Here is a 14,957-nt window from a genome sequence, read left to right on the forward strand (position 1 = left end):
TTTTATTTAAAGGCATATTTTCAGGCGTCAGTTCTATCTTGAACATTGGCTGTGAAATTTTTTTTCTGTTTATTATGTTTATAGCCGTTTTGGCATTAAAACCCTTTTCTTTAAGCCCATCTATTACTTCAACGGTTGGAACTGTTGATTCAATTCTTTTGATAACTACTGTAGGCCTTTGCTACTTTTGAGTTGGTAGGTATAGTAATTGGTTTTTTCCTCATCTACACTCATAAAAATAAATTTCTAAATTTTGGAAATCTCGCCATTGAATCGGCCTACCTTTGAAAATAGAAAAAAAATTTCTTGTTATTAGAAAATTGTCCTTTGAATACAGAAAACCTTTCTTGATGGAAAAAATTCAAGAAAGAATTTTTCTTAAAAATAGAAAAATGAAAATCTCATATGTTTGTTTTGCCGTCGCAGCCAAAACATTTTTGTACGTATTTAAGGACAAAATCACCTTTGAATATATGAATGAAATGACCCTAGAATATAGGAAAGTAGCCATTGACTTCCTTCGGCTGCCGAATGTTAACGACAAGAAAAACGAAGTGGGACGAAGGGCCTACTCGGCCTACTACCCGGCTACCGACTTCTCTGATCACACGAGCGTCAGTTGTGAAAAAAATTCGTAAGTGATGGACGTGATTTAAGCCTTTTTCCAAATATTCAAAGGTATGTAAATATATAATTTGTTGTATAGCGCGCGTACAATTGTATGTACATATATAATCAAAGGATAAATTCCAAATCTTTTTACCAAGCTTATACCAATTTAGGCTTAGTACTCAACCCAACAAAAAGTCGTTCAAAACAAAAAACTTCATATGAAAAACAACGTCAAAAATTTTTGTTTCATATGAAGTTTTTGTTTTGGACGACTTTTTGTTGAGTTGAGTACTAGCCCTTAGTTGAATTGTTTTTTAGGTAAGAGCTACGTACATACATACGTTTGTACATAAATATGTGGGTGTAGAGTTCTATAATAACTTTATCTTATTATTCGCATTTTATTTATTTTTCAGAGTGAAAATACCTGCAGTTGCATCAGCCAAATAATTTGTTTGGCGAAGCTGTGATTTTGTTTTAAAACCTTCTAAGGTAAGAAAAATATGTTGTATTTGTTTGACATACTTATGTATGCATGTAAATATCTATGCATGTACGCGGCTCCCCCGATCTGAAACCCGATTTTCAACACTTTCATATTCTGCTCCTCTCTCTCGCTCGCTTGATCTACGCGTCGCGATGTTCTCTCTTCTCCTTCTTAAAATTGACATGATCTGCCCTGCTTACATTCGGTCTCCCTTCGCGCAAAGGACTGTATGTAAATATATATGTATGTATGTACGTGTTTCTCCCGTGCCTCTCTCTCTCTGAAATTCGATTTTCAACCCTTCATTTTCTACCTGTCTTGCTCCTCTCTCTCGGTCGTCTGACCAACGTGTTTGTATTTTGGCTATTATTAACATTACATTATTTCAAAAAAGTTGTTTATCTAAAAACAAATCATTGATATCCCAATAACTCTTTTTTTTTCTAGATGAGGAAAGGCGAAGAAAATGGATCACCTTAGGTCATATGAAGTTCAACAGACCTTGGGTAATAACAATGTTTTCTTAAGTCAAAAATGTGTTATTTAAAAATGTTTAAATGTTAAGTGTTAAATGTTTTAAATGTAAATAAATATAATATGCAAAAGAAAAAACAAGTTACATTTTATTTTTAGGGTTTCAGTGTTATTCAGTGTTTAAACAAGAAAGAATTTTTCTTGCTTAAAAGGTGCCTTTCTAAAAAACCCTTTCTTGTTTTAAGAAATTTAATTTCTTAAATTAAAAAACCCTTTCTTGTTATAAGAAATTTAATTTCTTGAAACAAGAAATATTTTTTCTTGTTTTAATGGTGCCTTTCAAAAAAACCATTTCTTGAAACAAAGGTGAGGTCGCCTTTGGCAAAAATTCAAGAAAGAATTTTTTAGATTTTAAGGAAATTCTTCGATTTTTTTTTATGAGTGCAAGGTCTGTTGAACTTCATATGACCTAAGGTGATCCATTTTCTTCGCCTTTCCTCATCTAGAAAAAAAAGAGTTATTGGGATGTCAAAGATTTGTTTTTATATAAACAACTTTTTTGAAATAATGTAATGTTAATAATAGCCAAAATACAAACACGTTGGTCAGACGACCGAGAGAGAGGAGCAAGACAGGTAGAAAATGAAGGGTTGAAAATCGGGGGAGCCGCGTACATGCATAGATATTTACATGCATACATAAGTATGTCAAACAAATACAACATATTTTTCTTACCTTAGAAGGTTTTAAAACAAAATCACAGCTTCGCCAAACAAATTATTTGGCTGATGCAACTGCAGGTATTTTCACTCTGAAAAATAAATAAAATGCGAATAATAAGATAAAGTTATTATAGAACTCTACACCCAAATATTTATGTACAAATGTATGTATGTACGTAGCTCTTAGCTAAAAAACAATTCAACTAAGGGCTAGTACTCAACTCAACAAAAAGTCGTCCAAAACAAAAACTTCATATGAAACAAAAATTTTTGACGTTGTTTTTCATATGAAGTTTTTTGTTTGGGACGACTTTTTGTTGGGTTGAGTACTAAGCCTAAATTGGTAAAAGCTTGGTAAAAAGATTTGGAATTTATCCTTTGATTACATATGTACATACAATTGTACGCGCGCTATACAACAAATTATATATTTACATTCCTTTGAATATTTGGAAAAAGGATTGAAAATCACGTCCATCACTTACGAATTTTTTTCACAACTGACGCTCGGGTGATCAGAGAAGTCGGTAGCCGGGTAGTAGTCGGGCCGAGTAGGCCCTTCGTCCTACTTCGTTTTTCTTGTCGTTAACATTCGGCAGCCGAAGGAAGTCAATGGCTACTTTTCTATATTCTAGGGTCATTTCATTCATATATTCAAAGGTGATTTTGTACTTAAATACGTAGAAAATGTTTTGGCTGCGACGGCAAAACAAACATAAAAGATTTTTATTTTTGTATTTTTAAGAAAAATTCTTTCTTGAATTTTTTCCAAAATTTTCTAATAACAAGACATTTTTTTTCTATTTTCAAAGGTATGCCGATTCAATGGCGAGATTTCCAAAATTTAGAAATTAATTTTTATGAGTGCAGCGTTCATACAGACGGACAGACGGACATGGCTAGATCGACTCGGCTAGTGCCCCTGATCAAGAATATATATACTTTATGGGGTCGGAAACGCTTCCTTCTAGCTGTTACATACTTTTGCACGAATCTAATATACCCTTTTATTCTACGAGTAACGGGTATAAAAATAAACAAAAAAGAGTAAAAAAAAACTTTAAAAAGGTAAAAAAAAAAGGCTCTGGGACTCGAACCAGCGTTAATTCGATTTCTAACCAAGTGCTTTAACCGTTGTCAGCTGACAAGTTCTGACATTGAACATTTTGGTGTGCCAGAGCATGTGAAAACAACTATTTCTATTTTTTAGAAAAACTTTCTACTTTTTAGAAAATGTTTCTATTACACAGGTCGACAAAATCAAGACTTTTTCTTGGCCCAAGAATAAACGCTACAAAACCTGAAAGAATTATAGCTGTAGATTACTACCTCATACTTGGAAACTTTCCAACACGTCGAAGTTTTTAGAAATCCGTGGTCAAAGTTCCAAATTTTAGATTTTTAGGCACTTTTTGCGGCTTAATAGTAAGAAAACCTTTCGTAGCCCAGAGCCACAATTTAGAGGAACTGGTACCTTGAACCTTTAACTTCAAGAGTGTCCAATCACAAAGCTGGGAACGGAACATTTTTCTAAATTTTAAGAATTTTTCTGATTTAAAAAAAAAATTTTTCTTGAAAACAGAAAAGTAGAAATAGAAAATCACCATAGATTTAAGAAAAACTTTTTGTATTTCTTTTATGCTTCTCATTCTTTCTTCGAAACGAAGAAGACGGGGGGTTAGTCGGCGGCGCGTTGCGACGACAGTTTTTGGCGTATGTATGTATATGTTTATGTGTGTTTGTGCGTATGATCGAGAATTTTCTTGTACGTAGCTGTAACTTTTATTGCGTTGTTGTTTTGGAAATGCAGTCTCTCGCGAGAGAGTTGCTTGCGTTGCGCTGCATTTTGAACCCTTGTGCTCAGTTTTGGATGAGCATTCAAAGTAATAAGTTTGTGTTGAGCCTATTTAAGAATGTTAAAGTGCGATCCCTCTAAGAGGCAATTAATAGATAAGCAATTTAAATAAATTTAAATATAAATTTGGTAAGTGTGTGAAAATTTATGGTAAGCAAAGGGCATACTATTTTAATAGATTTGGCTATTAATAATATTGCCGGCCGCAAATACGATCCTTCTCTAATATTAATTTTTATTTTCGATTGCAGGAATAATTTTTTATTTCCGGTGTTGTTGATAATTTGGCAGTAAGTAAGTGAATTTTAATAATAGGTAATATATTAAATACCAACTTAATATTTAAGTTTATTTAATGGCGATTTCCGGCTGTTTTTTTTTGAGTGTATGAGGTAGTTCTCTACAGCTAAAATCCTTTCAGGTTTGGTAGCTTTTATTCTTGGGCTTATTTTTTGTCGACCAGTGTTATTTAGGGTTAGCTTAACTTTAGGGTTAGGGCACTCATTTTTAGAAAAGGTGTTGCCAAAATATTTTATTATTTTCGTTGCCTTTCTATTTTTCAGAAAATAATTTCTAATTTTAAGGTTATTTTTTATAGATTTTAGGGTTTAAGAAAAACTTCCGGTAATAGTCTAGAAGAGCGGCCTGAGCACCAAAAACCGCGAAAAAATTACCCTCGATGGACCGCGATTTCTTAGGAATTTACGTGCAGAAGATTATTTGCGGAAATGCATGGTTCTCTTGTAATTGCATTTCAAAGTTGCGTGTTTTGCTATAAAAACAAAGTAGGATTTGGAGGTGTTTTGTGTCATTTTGCTATAAAAACAATGTAGCATTTTCTAGGAATTTATGGGTTTGCTATAAAAAACAAGTAGGCTTTTGTTGCTTAATCAGAAATGACACTTTTGATTTTTGTTTACTATGGATTCCTGCAACGGGTGCACTATTTCTTATAAAGACTTTCTTGCCATGGACGAAGAAGAAGTGTTTGCATTTCTGCAGAGACATGGAGTTGTTCTAAAGAGCAAGGACTGTCCCAACTGCAGTAAGCCCGCAACATTGTCTTTCAATGCGAAGAGACCGATTAGTACGCCATTTTGGAGGTGCCGCAGGATGATAAGTAATCATCAACAGAAACGAAAATTAAGAAAAGTTCAATGCTCCTTTAAGGTAACAATTTAAAAAAAATATTGCTTTAAATTATATTTGTAAGGAATCCGCCATCAAACGGACATTCTTCAGCAAGTCCCACGTTGGCATTGAACAGGCCTGTAATTTTGTGGCTTGGGAGATGAAGGGTTCAACAATCTCATTCCTTCGGGAAGAACTAGGCTGGTCCCAACAGACGGTGGTTGATTGGAGTAATTTTCTTCGGGAAATTTATCTTAGCTGGACGAAGAAGAACGCAAAACAAATAATAGGTGGAGACGGTTTAACCGTCGAAATTGACGAAACCAAAATTGGCCGGCGCAAGTATAATTGCGGTCGCGTGGTGGATGGCCAGTGGGTTTTCGGAGGAATTTGCAGAGAAACCGGTGACTTTTTTTTGGTGCCTGTGGAGGACCGTAGCCAGGAAACGCTCCTTCCAATTATAGAGGCCAACATCGCCAATGGAACCAGAATTATATCCGACTGCTGGAAGTCATACAATGGTTTAAAGGATGCGAACTACTCTCACATGACCGTTAATCACTCAGTAAACTTCGTCGACCCTGAAACGGGAGCCAATACACAGCGAATAGAGAGACTATGGCGTGATCTAAAGGAGAACATTCCCCACTATGGCCGGAAAACGGAGCACTACCAAGGGTACCTAGCGCGATTCACTTTTTTGAAAAGGCACCCAAACCACACCTCAAGATTCCATGCAATTTTCTCAGCAATGGGCGAATTGTTTAATCCTGAACGCGATGTTAGTATTTAAAAAGAGATGGGAAATGCTAAAAAAGCGCCGGAGGCAAAAAAATTAAAAAAAAAAAATCGCGCGAAAAGAAATCGCGCGATTTTTTTTTTTTAATTTTTTTGCCTCCGGCGCTTTTTTAGCATTTCCCATCTCTTTTTAAATACTAACAATTAACTATCTTAAATTTCAGGAATCCACCGATACGGACAATGAAAAAGAATAGGCTTAATCTGTACCACTAACCAGCATTTTTTATAAATAAATATTTACTGTCCAATCATTAACCATAGTTTTATATAGCATTTTATTTACTATTACAAATAAGTTACAAGTATAAGGAGGTACTGATAAAGACTAAGGTTGATCCTCCTCGGATTGCGATTTCTTAAGACACATCTTAAAAATGTATATGTTGGTCATCCATGGTCGCCCAAGCTCTTAAGGAATCACGGTCCATCGAGGATATTAATTCGCGGTTGTGGGGTCTGGCCTGCTATAAAAACAATTTCACATTTTTGTCGAATTTTTTCGAACGCTTATTATTTTGACAACAAACGGAAAGCCCATATGTTTTTTATAGCAAAATGACACAAAACACCTCAAAATCCTAGAAAATCCTACTTTGTTTTTATAGCAAAACACGCAACTTTGAAATGCAATTACAAGAGAACAATGCATTTCCGCAAATAATCTTCTGCACGTAAATTCCTAAGAAATCGCGGTCCATCGAGGGTAATTTTTCGCGGTTTTTGGTGCTCAGGCCGCTCTTCTAGACTATTACCAAACTTCCTTTATTTAAGAAAAACTTTCTTGACTTTAGAAAAATTTCCTTAGATTTAGAAAAAACTTTCTTGTATTTAGGTAAAATAAATTTTAATGGCGATTTTCTAAAATTTGGGGTCAAATTTATTTTGAGTGTATCTATAACAGCGGTCGGCAGCGTCCTATTAAGTGAGCATAGGAAATTGTTCTGCTCGAGCGCTGCCTCCACGTATGTATACTGTAGAACAGCGGTCTGCGCACACACACTGTTAAGCCGCCCCGTACAATTTACTCACACAAATATAAAACAAAATGTAATTGTATGAGTATGCCGACCGCTGATCTATAACCACAGTATCATTGATAACACAGGCCGACAAAATGTGACATGGGTCGATGTCCAGGCCTGCCACCATTTTATTTCGATAAATGAGGCTTTTCTAAGCATAAGTTGCCACTACGCCTATAGTCCATCAGCTCTGGTATTTGCGGTATCTTTCATTTAAGAAAATCACAAATTTTCTTCGTCTTTTGGGATATATCTTCAAGAGTGGTCAACCAATTTTGGTAATCTTTTCGGAATTAATTAGTTACATGTCTCTTTTATACGGTCGTTTTGGAAAATTCAATCTAACTCATCCACAAGAGGAGGTGGGCGCATTCAAAATTTTAAAGTCACAGCAAAGTTTAAAAATCTTCATTTGTGAACAGCGTTTAAAAATTAAATAAAAATATTTTCTTCTACAATGCATTTTTGATCCAAAGACACATTATGTCCCTAATTTTTAGGACACTCATCAGGTTTTTGTGTATTGTTTTGGAATTTTTAAAATTGTTTTTCTTACTTCCTTCACAGTGACGATTCACAAACAGTGCCCAAACCTGTCACTATTTTACGTAACTCATAACTATTTTTGAGCACAAGTGACCCTTGCTTTAAAAATATTTATACATGGGCGTAAGCTAAAAGCTGGAGGGGGATTACACTTCAGGCATTTCAGCTCCCAAAGATTAGTAGGCTACGCTCATGTACTTATACTCAAAGCAAAACTACTTAGATCGTTTAGAATTATGATATTTAAAATTGTGACAGGTTTGGGCACTGTTTGTGAATTGTCACTGTGAAGGAAGTAAGATAAACAATTTTAAAAATTCCAAAACAATACACAAAAACCTGATGAGTGTCCTAAAAATTAGGGACATAATGTGTCTTTGGATCAAAAATGCATTGTAGAAGAAAATATTTTTATTTAATTTTTAAACGCTGTTCACAAATGAAGATTTTTAAACTTTGCTGTGACTTTAAAATTTTGAATGCGCCCACCTCCTCTTGTGGTTGAGTTAGATTGAATTTTCCAAAACGACCGTATAAAAGAGACATGTAACTATTTAATTCCGAAAAGATTACCAAAATTGGTTGACCACTCTTGAAGATATATCCCAAAAGACGAAGAAAATTTGTGATTTTCTTAAATTAAAGATACCGCAAATACCAGAGCTGATGGACTATAGGCGTAGTGGCAACTTATGCTTAGAAAAGCCTCATTTATCGAAATAAAATGGTGGCAGGCCTGGACACCGACCCATGTCACATTTTGTCGGCCTGTGTAATAATACAAAGATAAGCTTCATCTCCACTAGCGGTGGCTTAGGCCCGTCTCGATTAAGCTGAACTGATATGTTGCTGTATTCAGGGCTGTCACAGAAAACCATTCCAACCGAATTTCTCCCGAATAGCAACTCTTGGTGTCACAGACGTAATTTTTGACGGTTTCTAAATCCCCCGTATTTTGCCGGACGTTTTGATAAAATTACCCAACTTACAAATGTTTCCCAAAAATATAACTTTATTTAAGACAACTCTAATGAATTTTATGAACTACCTGCATACTACGATTTTTATACCTACTTCGGTTTATATTTAAAAATATGCTTTTTATAAAACCTCTCGAAAAAATTAGCTAAAAAAAAATCCGTCGGCAAACCGTCTACCTGGCAGTGTTACCAATTAGCTAGGACTTTTAAATACCAAATTTGTCCAAATTTCGGAGTTAGTTATCGATATGTTTGGTTAACGAATTATTTATTCAAAGGTACTTAGTATTGTAGTTAAAAATGAAACTTATTTCTGGTAAAAATTGTATGGTAAAAGAAGTTGTAGTTATTGAGACATTAATAAAAACAGGCCGCCTTTTGCAAAAAGTTGGCATCACTGTCGTGAAAAAATGTCCTATTTTTGCCAGGTAAAACGCTGGCTGTGAAGAAGAAGAAGACATACATGTAAAAAAGTACAACATTTTTGTTTATTATTAATTTAAACTAATAAGCTTTGCTAATTTTCAGGGGTAAACATAGGTTACCAGCGCAAGACACCATATTCGTCCGATTCATTCGCGATAATATCGACATTGCCAAAGGATTTACTGAGGGCGGCCGCATTCTTGTGAAAGGACCTGGCCAATGAGTTAAATCTCTATGGTAGTTCATGTAAAACCGTTTGTAAGGATCTCCTCTGCGTCCTAGCCTCTCGCAGTTTATGCCTTCGCAAGTACTCTAGAGCAGACGGCATTTTAGTTCGTTTTTAAAAATCTTGCCAACCGACCAAAACCGTTGGTGTCACAGGAATTCGAGAGATTTCCTTTTTTCGGAAAATTTACCGAATATCGAATATTCAATAATTATCGAATTTTATTTGACTTATTCGGACCATTTTCCAATAAGTTTTAAACTTAATTTATGCTTTTCTTGCAAAATTACAAAAAGAATATATGTTTAAAGCGCATGTTGTACATAATAAAGGAACAAAATTTAAAATTTGAATTACCCGCCAGGCTACATATTGCAGCCTTGAACAGCGGTTTGCCGCGGCTGCGCTGGTTTATTTTCATTTCTATGTTGGCAAGAATTTTAAAAGCGAACCAAAATGCCGTCTGCTCTAGAGTACTTGCGAAGGCATAAACTGCGAGAGGCTAGGACGCAGAGGAGATCCTTACAAACGGTTTTACATGGTAGTCCATGGGGATTTAGCTAATTGGCCAGGTCCTTTCAAGCAGTGGTCACAAGAATGCGGCCGCGAAGGCATAAACTGCGAGAGGCTAGGACGCAGAGGAAATCCTTACAAACGGTTTTACATGGTAGTCCATGGGGATTTAGCTCATTGGCCAGGTCCTTTCAAGCAGTGGTCACAAGAATGCGGCCGCCCTGAGTAAATCCTTTGGCAATGTCGATATTATCGCGAATGAACCGGAAGAATATGGTGTCTTGCGCTGGTGACCTATGTTTACCCCTGAAAAGTAGCAAAGCTTATTAGTTTAAATTAATAATAAACAAAAATGTTGTACTTTTTTACTTACATGTCTTCTTCTTCTTCACAGCCAGCGTTTTAGCAGGCAAAAATAGGACATTTTTTCACGACAGTGACGCCAACTTTTTGCAAAAGGCGGCCTGTTTTTATTAATGTCTCAATAACTACAACTTCTTTTACCATACAATTTTTACCAGAAATAAGTTTCATTTTTAACTACAATACTAAGTACCTTTGAATAAATAACACAGGCCGACAAAATGTGACATGGGTCGGTGTCCAGGCCTGCCACCATTTTATTTCGATAAATGAGGCTTTTCTAAGCATAAGTTGCCACTACGCCTATAGTCCATCAGCTCTGGTATTTGCGGTATCTTTAATTTAAGAAAATCACAAATTTTCTTCGTCTTTTGGGATATATCTTCAAGAGTGGTCAACCAATTTTGGTAATCTTTTCGGAATTAAATAGTTACATGTCTCTTTTATACGGTCGTTTTGGAAAATTCAATCTAACTGAACCACAAGAGAAGGTGGGCGCATTTAAAATTTTAAAGTCACAGCAAAGTTTAAAAATCTTCATTTGTGAACAGCGTTTAAAAATTAAATAAAAATATTTTCTTCTACAATGCATTTTTGATCCAAAGACACCTTATGTCCCTAATTTTTAGGGCACTCATCAGGTTTTTGTGTATTGTTTAGGAATTTGTAAAATTGTTTTTCTTACTTCCTTCACAGTGACGATTCACAAACAGTGCCCAAACCTGTCACTATTTTACGTAACTCATAACTTTTTTTGAGCACAAGTGACCCTTGCTTTAAAAATATTTATACATGGGCGTAAGCTAAAAGCTGGAGGGGGATTACACTTCAAGCATTTCAGCCCCCAAAGATTAGTAGGCTACGCTCATGTGCTTATACTCAAAGCAAAACTACTTCGATCGTTTAGAATTATGATATTTAAAATTGTGACAGGTTTGGGCACTGTTTGTGAATTGTCACTGTGAAGGAAGTAAGAAAAACAATTTTACAAATTCCTAAACAATACACAAAAACCTGATGAGTGCCCTAAAAATTAGGGACATAAGGTGTCTTTGGATCAAAAATGCATTGTAGAAGAAAATATTTTTATTTAATTTTTAAACGCTGTTCACAAATGAAGATTTTTAAACTTTGCTGTGACTTTAAAATTTTAAATGCGCCCACCTTCTCTTGTGGTTCAGTTAGATTGAATTTTCCAAAACGACCGTATAAAAGAGACATGTAACTATTTAATTCCGAAAAGATTACCAAAATTGGTTGACCACTCTTGAAGATATATCCCAAAAGACGAAGAAAATTTGTGATTTTCTTAAATTAAAGATACCGCAAATACCAGAGCTGATGGACTATAGGCGTAGTGGCAACTTATGCTTAGAAAAGCCTCATTTATCGAAATAAAATAATGGCAGGCCTGGACACCGACCTATGTCACATTTTGTCGGCCTGTGTAATTCGTTAACGAAACATTTCGATAACTTACTCCGAAATTTGGACAAATTTGGTATTTTAAAGTTCTAGCTAATTGGTAACACTGCCAGGTAGACTGTTTACCGACGGATTTTTATACCCTTGCAGAGGGTATTATGATTTCAGTCAGAAGTTTGCAACGCAGTGAAGGAGACGTTTCCGACCCCATAAAGTATATATATTCTTGATCAGCATCACAAGACGAGTCGATCTAGCCATGTCCGTCTGTCCGTCCGTCTGTCCGTCTGTCTGTTTCTACGCAAACTAGTCTCTCAGTTTTTGAGCTATCGGGACGAAACTTTCGCAAAAGTCTTCTTTCTATTGCAGGTGGTATATATTTCGGAGCCGACCGGATCGAACAACTATAAGAATAGCTCCCATCGGAAGGATCGGAAGAAAAAAACTTAAAAAAATTCTAGCTTCGGTGTTTTTTGAAATATTACTTTCTACTTTTGGGGATGTTATTTTTTAAATATTTCTGAATTTCGAATTAATTATTTAAAAAATCGGACTACTATATCATATAGCTGCCATAGGAACGATCGGAAAATTAATGGAAAAGTAATAGGAAATAAATTAGATATGTTTAAAATAAACGATAAAAAAGAAAGGAAGTTAACTTCGGCCAGCCAAAGTTTATATACCCTTGCAGATATGCCTACTTAAAATGTTGTTTTTACATTGTCAAAAATCAAAACGCCTACTTTCTACAAAGTTACAATGGTTTTTCTATTTTTTTTTTTGATAATTCCTATGGGAGCCATAAGATATAGTGGTCTGATCCGGCTCGTTCCGACACATTTTACTACCTGCAATAGAAAGAAGATTTTTGGGAAAGTTTCATTGCGATAGCTTTAAAACTGAGGGACTAGATCGCATATAAACGGACAGACGGACATGGCTAGATGGACTCGGCTATTGATGCTGATCAAAAATATATATACTTTATGTGGTCGGAAACGTCATCCTTTACAGAACGGTGGAGTTAGGGTGGTAATAAGGTAAGGTTAGGAGTTAAGTTGCTATTAAGGAGGTTTTCTTTAACAAAATTCGAGCTAGACCGGTCACAAAAATAAAACTTGCCTAATCACACAAATACTTCGTGCACTGTACCATCCTTTGAATTGTTTCCAAAAACTCCAATTAGAATGCTTGAAAACTCTTATTTTTAGCAATTAAATAGTCTCAGCATTGCGGCGAATTTCTGAGGCGTGAAAATGCAACAGATATAAGTTACCAGAGACGCTATTGAAATTCCTGAAACGTAACATTGAAGATTAGTCTTCTGTTAAAGTATTCTAGAAAATACATTTTTAGTTTAACGACTTTTATAAAATGGGTTTTGGACGAAAGAAGTGGTCAAATTCCCCAAAGTGCGCTGTTCTACAGTGAACGTGAGCGGCAGAGGATGGGAAGAACGATACCCTACGCTCACTTAATAGGACGCTGCCGACCGCTGGTTTATACAATAGATAACACAGGCCGACAAAATGTGACATGGGTCGGTGTCCAGGCCTGCCACCATTTTATTTCGATAAATGAGGCTTTTCTAAGCATAAGTTGCCACTACACCTATAGTCCATCAGCTCTGGTATTTGTGGTATCTTTAAATTAAGAAAATCACAAATTTTCTTCGTCTTTCGGGATATATCTTCAAGAGTGGTCAACCAATTTTGGAAATCTTTTCGGAATTAAATAGTTACATGTCTGTTTTATACGGTCGTTTTTGAAAATTCAATCTAACTCAACTACAAGAGGAGGTGGGCGCATTCAAAATTTTAAAGTCACAGCAAAGTTTAAAAATCTTCATTTGTGAACAGCGTTTAAAAATTAAATAAAAATATTTTCTTCTACAATGCATTTTTGATCCAAAGACACCTTATGTCCCTAATTTTTAGGACACTCATCATGTTTTTGTGTATTGTTTTGGAATTTTTAAAATTGTTTTTCTTACTTCCTTCACAGTGACGATTCACAAACAGTGCCCAAACCTGTCACTATTTTACGTAACTCATAACTATTTTTGGGCACAAGTGACCATTGCTTTAAAAATATTTATACATGGGCGTAAGTTAAAAGCTGGAGGGGGATAACACTTCAGGCATTTCAGCCCCCAAAGATTAGTAGGCTACGCTCATGTGCTTACATTCAAAGCAAAACTACTTAGATCGTTTAGAAATATGTGATTTAAAATTGTGACAGGTTTGGGCACTGTTTGTGAATCGTCACTGTGAAGGAAGTAAGAAAAACAATTTTAAAAATTCCAAAACAATTCACAAAAACCTGATGAGTGTCCTAAGCAGTAAGGACATAAGGTGTCTTTGGATCAAAAATGCATTGTTGAAGAAAATATTTTTATTTAATTTTTAAACGCTGTTCACAAATGAAGATTTTTAAACTTTGCTGTGACTTTAAAATTTTGAATGCGCCCACCTTCTCTTGTGGTTGAGTTAGATTGAATTTTCCAAAACGACCGTATAAAACAGACATGTAACTATTTAATTCCGAAAAGATTTCCAAAATTGGTTGACCACTCTTGAAGATATATCCCAAAAGACGAAGAAAATTTGTGATTTTCTTAAATTAAATATACCGCAAATACCAGAGCTGATGGACTATAGGCGTAGTGACAACTTATGCTTAGAAAAGCCTCATTTATCGAAATAAAATGGTGGCAGGCCTGGACACCGACCCATGTCACATTTTGTCGGCCTGTGTAAATTATGTGAATTAAATACACCACCAATATTAAACTCATGTGCTAAATAATAAATGTTATCTTAAGTCAAAATTGTGTGTGATAAATGTTTGAAACGTAATTAAATAAAATATGCAATATAAAAAAAACGAAGTTATTTTTTTATTTTATACTTCAGGTTTAATATAAAACTTCCTTTCAAGAAATATTATTTCTTAAATCAAGATTTTGATCGGGTTTCAAAGCTGCATATTTTTGTGTAAAAAATTTGTAATTTGTAATTAATTTGTAAATGTAATTTATTTACAAAATAAGCATACCAATTGTATTATACAACAAAAAAAAATTCCACCAAATTTCAATTTTTTGCCCAGCTACGTTTTATTACTTACACGATATTTATAGCTATGCCTATGCCTGAAATGACCATCATCATATCGACGTCTAATTCAAAGTCCTGGGAGTATATCCTCTGAACGGCAACAATCAAGAGCAAGGTGGTCAGGAACCAGATCCCCACGATTGAGGCCACTGCGCCAATGACCTCTGGCAGCCATAGCCAAAAAGCAAGTCAAACAATTAGGAAACGTGAGTGATTCGTGTTGCCTTTTGACAGACAGATAAAAATGGTTGA

The 14,957-nt window shown here is 35.1% G+C and overlaps 2 protein-coding genes across 5 annotated transcripts in view; one reads left to right on the top strand and one right to left on the bottom strand.

Annotated features, from left to right (window-relative positions):
• The window catches only part of ZnT41F (Zinc transporter 41F), an 83,627-nt gene that overhangs the window by 27,066 nt on the left and 41,604 nt on the right, over positions 1-14,957 (bottom strand). For all 4 annotated transcript variants that reach the window (XR_011417878.1, XM_044392707.2, XM_044392706.2 and 1 more), the window contains exon 5: positions 14,716-14,869. Coding sequence is in view for 3 of the 4 variants with exons in the window: in XM_044392707.2 (XP_044248642.1) it covers positions 14,716-14,869 (154 nt within the window). In the remaining variant the exon portion in view is untranslated. The remainder of the gene's footprint in view (positions 1-14,715; positions 14,870-14,957) is intronic.
• LOC138912347 (uncharacterized) lies at positions 4,653-6,807 on the top strand. The gene is made up of 3 exons (XM_070213018.1): positions 4,653-5,320; positions 5,364-6,062; positions 6,244-6,807. The coding sequence occupies exons 1-3, from the start codon at positions 5,072-5,074 to the stop codon at positions 6,274-6,276; spliced, it is 981 nt and encodes a 326-aa protein (XP_070069119.1). The 5' UTR covers positions 4,653-5,071; the 3' UTR covers positions 6,277-6,807.

This window comes from Drosophila takahashii, chromosome 2R (assembly GCF_030179915.1).
Source record: "Drosophila takahashii strain IR98-3 E-12201 chromosome 2R, DtakHiC1v2, whole genome shotgun sequence".
In the NCBI taxonomy this organism is placed as follows: domain Eukaryota; kingdom Metazoa; phylum Arthropoda; class Insecta; order Diptera; family Drosophilidae; genus Drosophila; species Drosophila takahashii.

What these genes read in the sequence shown, in the direction of transcription:
- LOC138912347 (XM_070213018.1), top strand. Translation starts at nt 5,072, where the DNA reads ATGGATTCCTGCAACGGGTGCACTATTTCTTATAAAGACTTTCTTGCC. An exon ending in AAGTTCAATGCTCCTTTAAG is followed by an intron (nt 5,321 to 5,363) that starts GTAACAATTTAA and finishes TATATTTGTAAG; the next exon opens with GAATCCGCCATCAAACGGAC. An exon ending in TGTTTAATCCTGAACGCGAT is followed by an intron (nt 6,063 to 6,243) that starts GTTAGTATTTAA and finishes CTTAAATTTCAG; the next exon opens with GAATCCACCGATACGGACAA.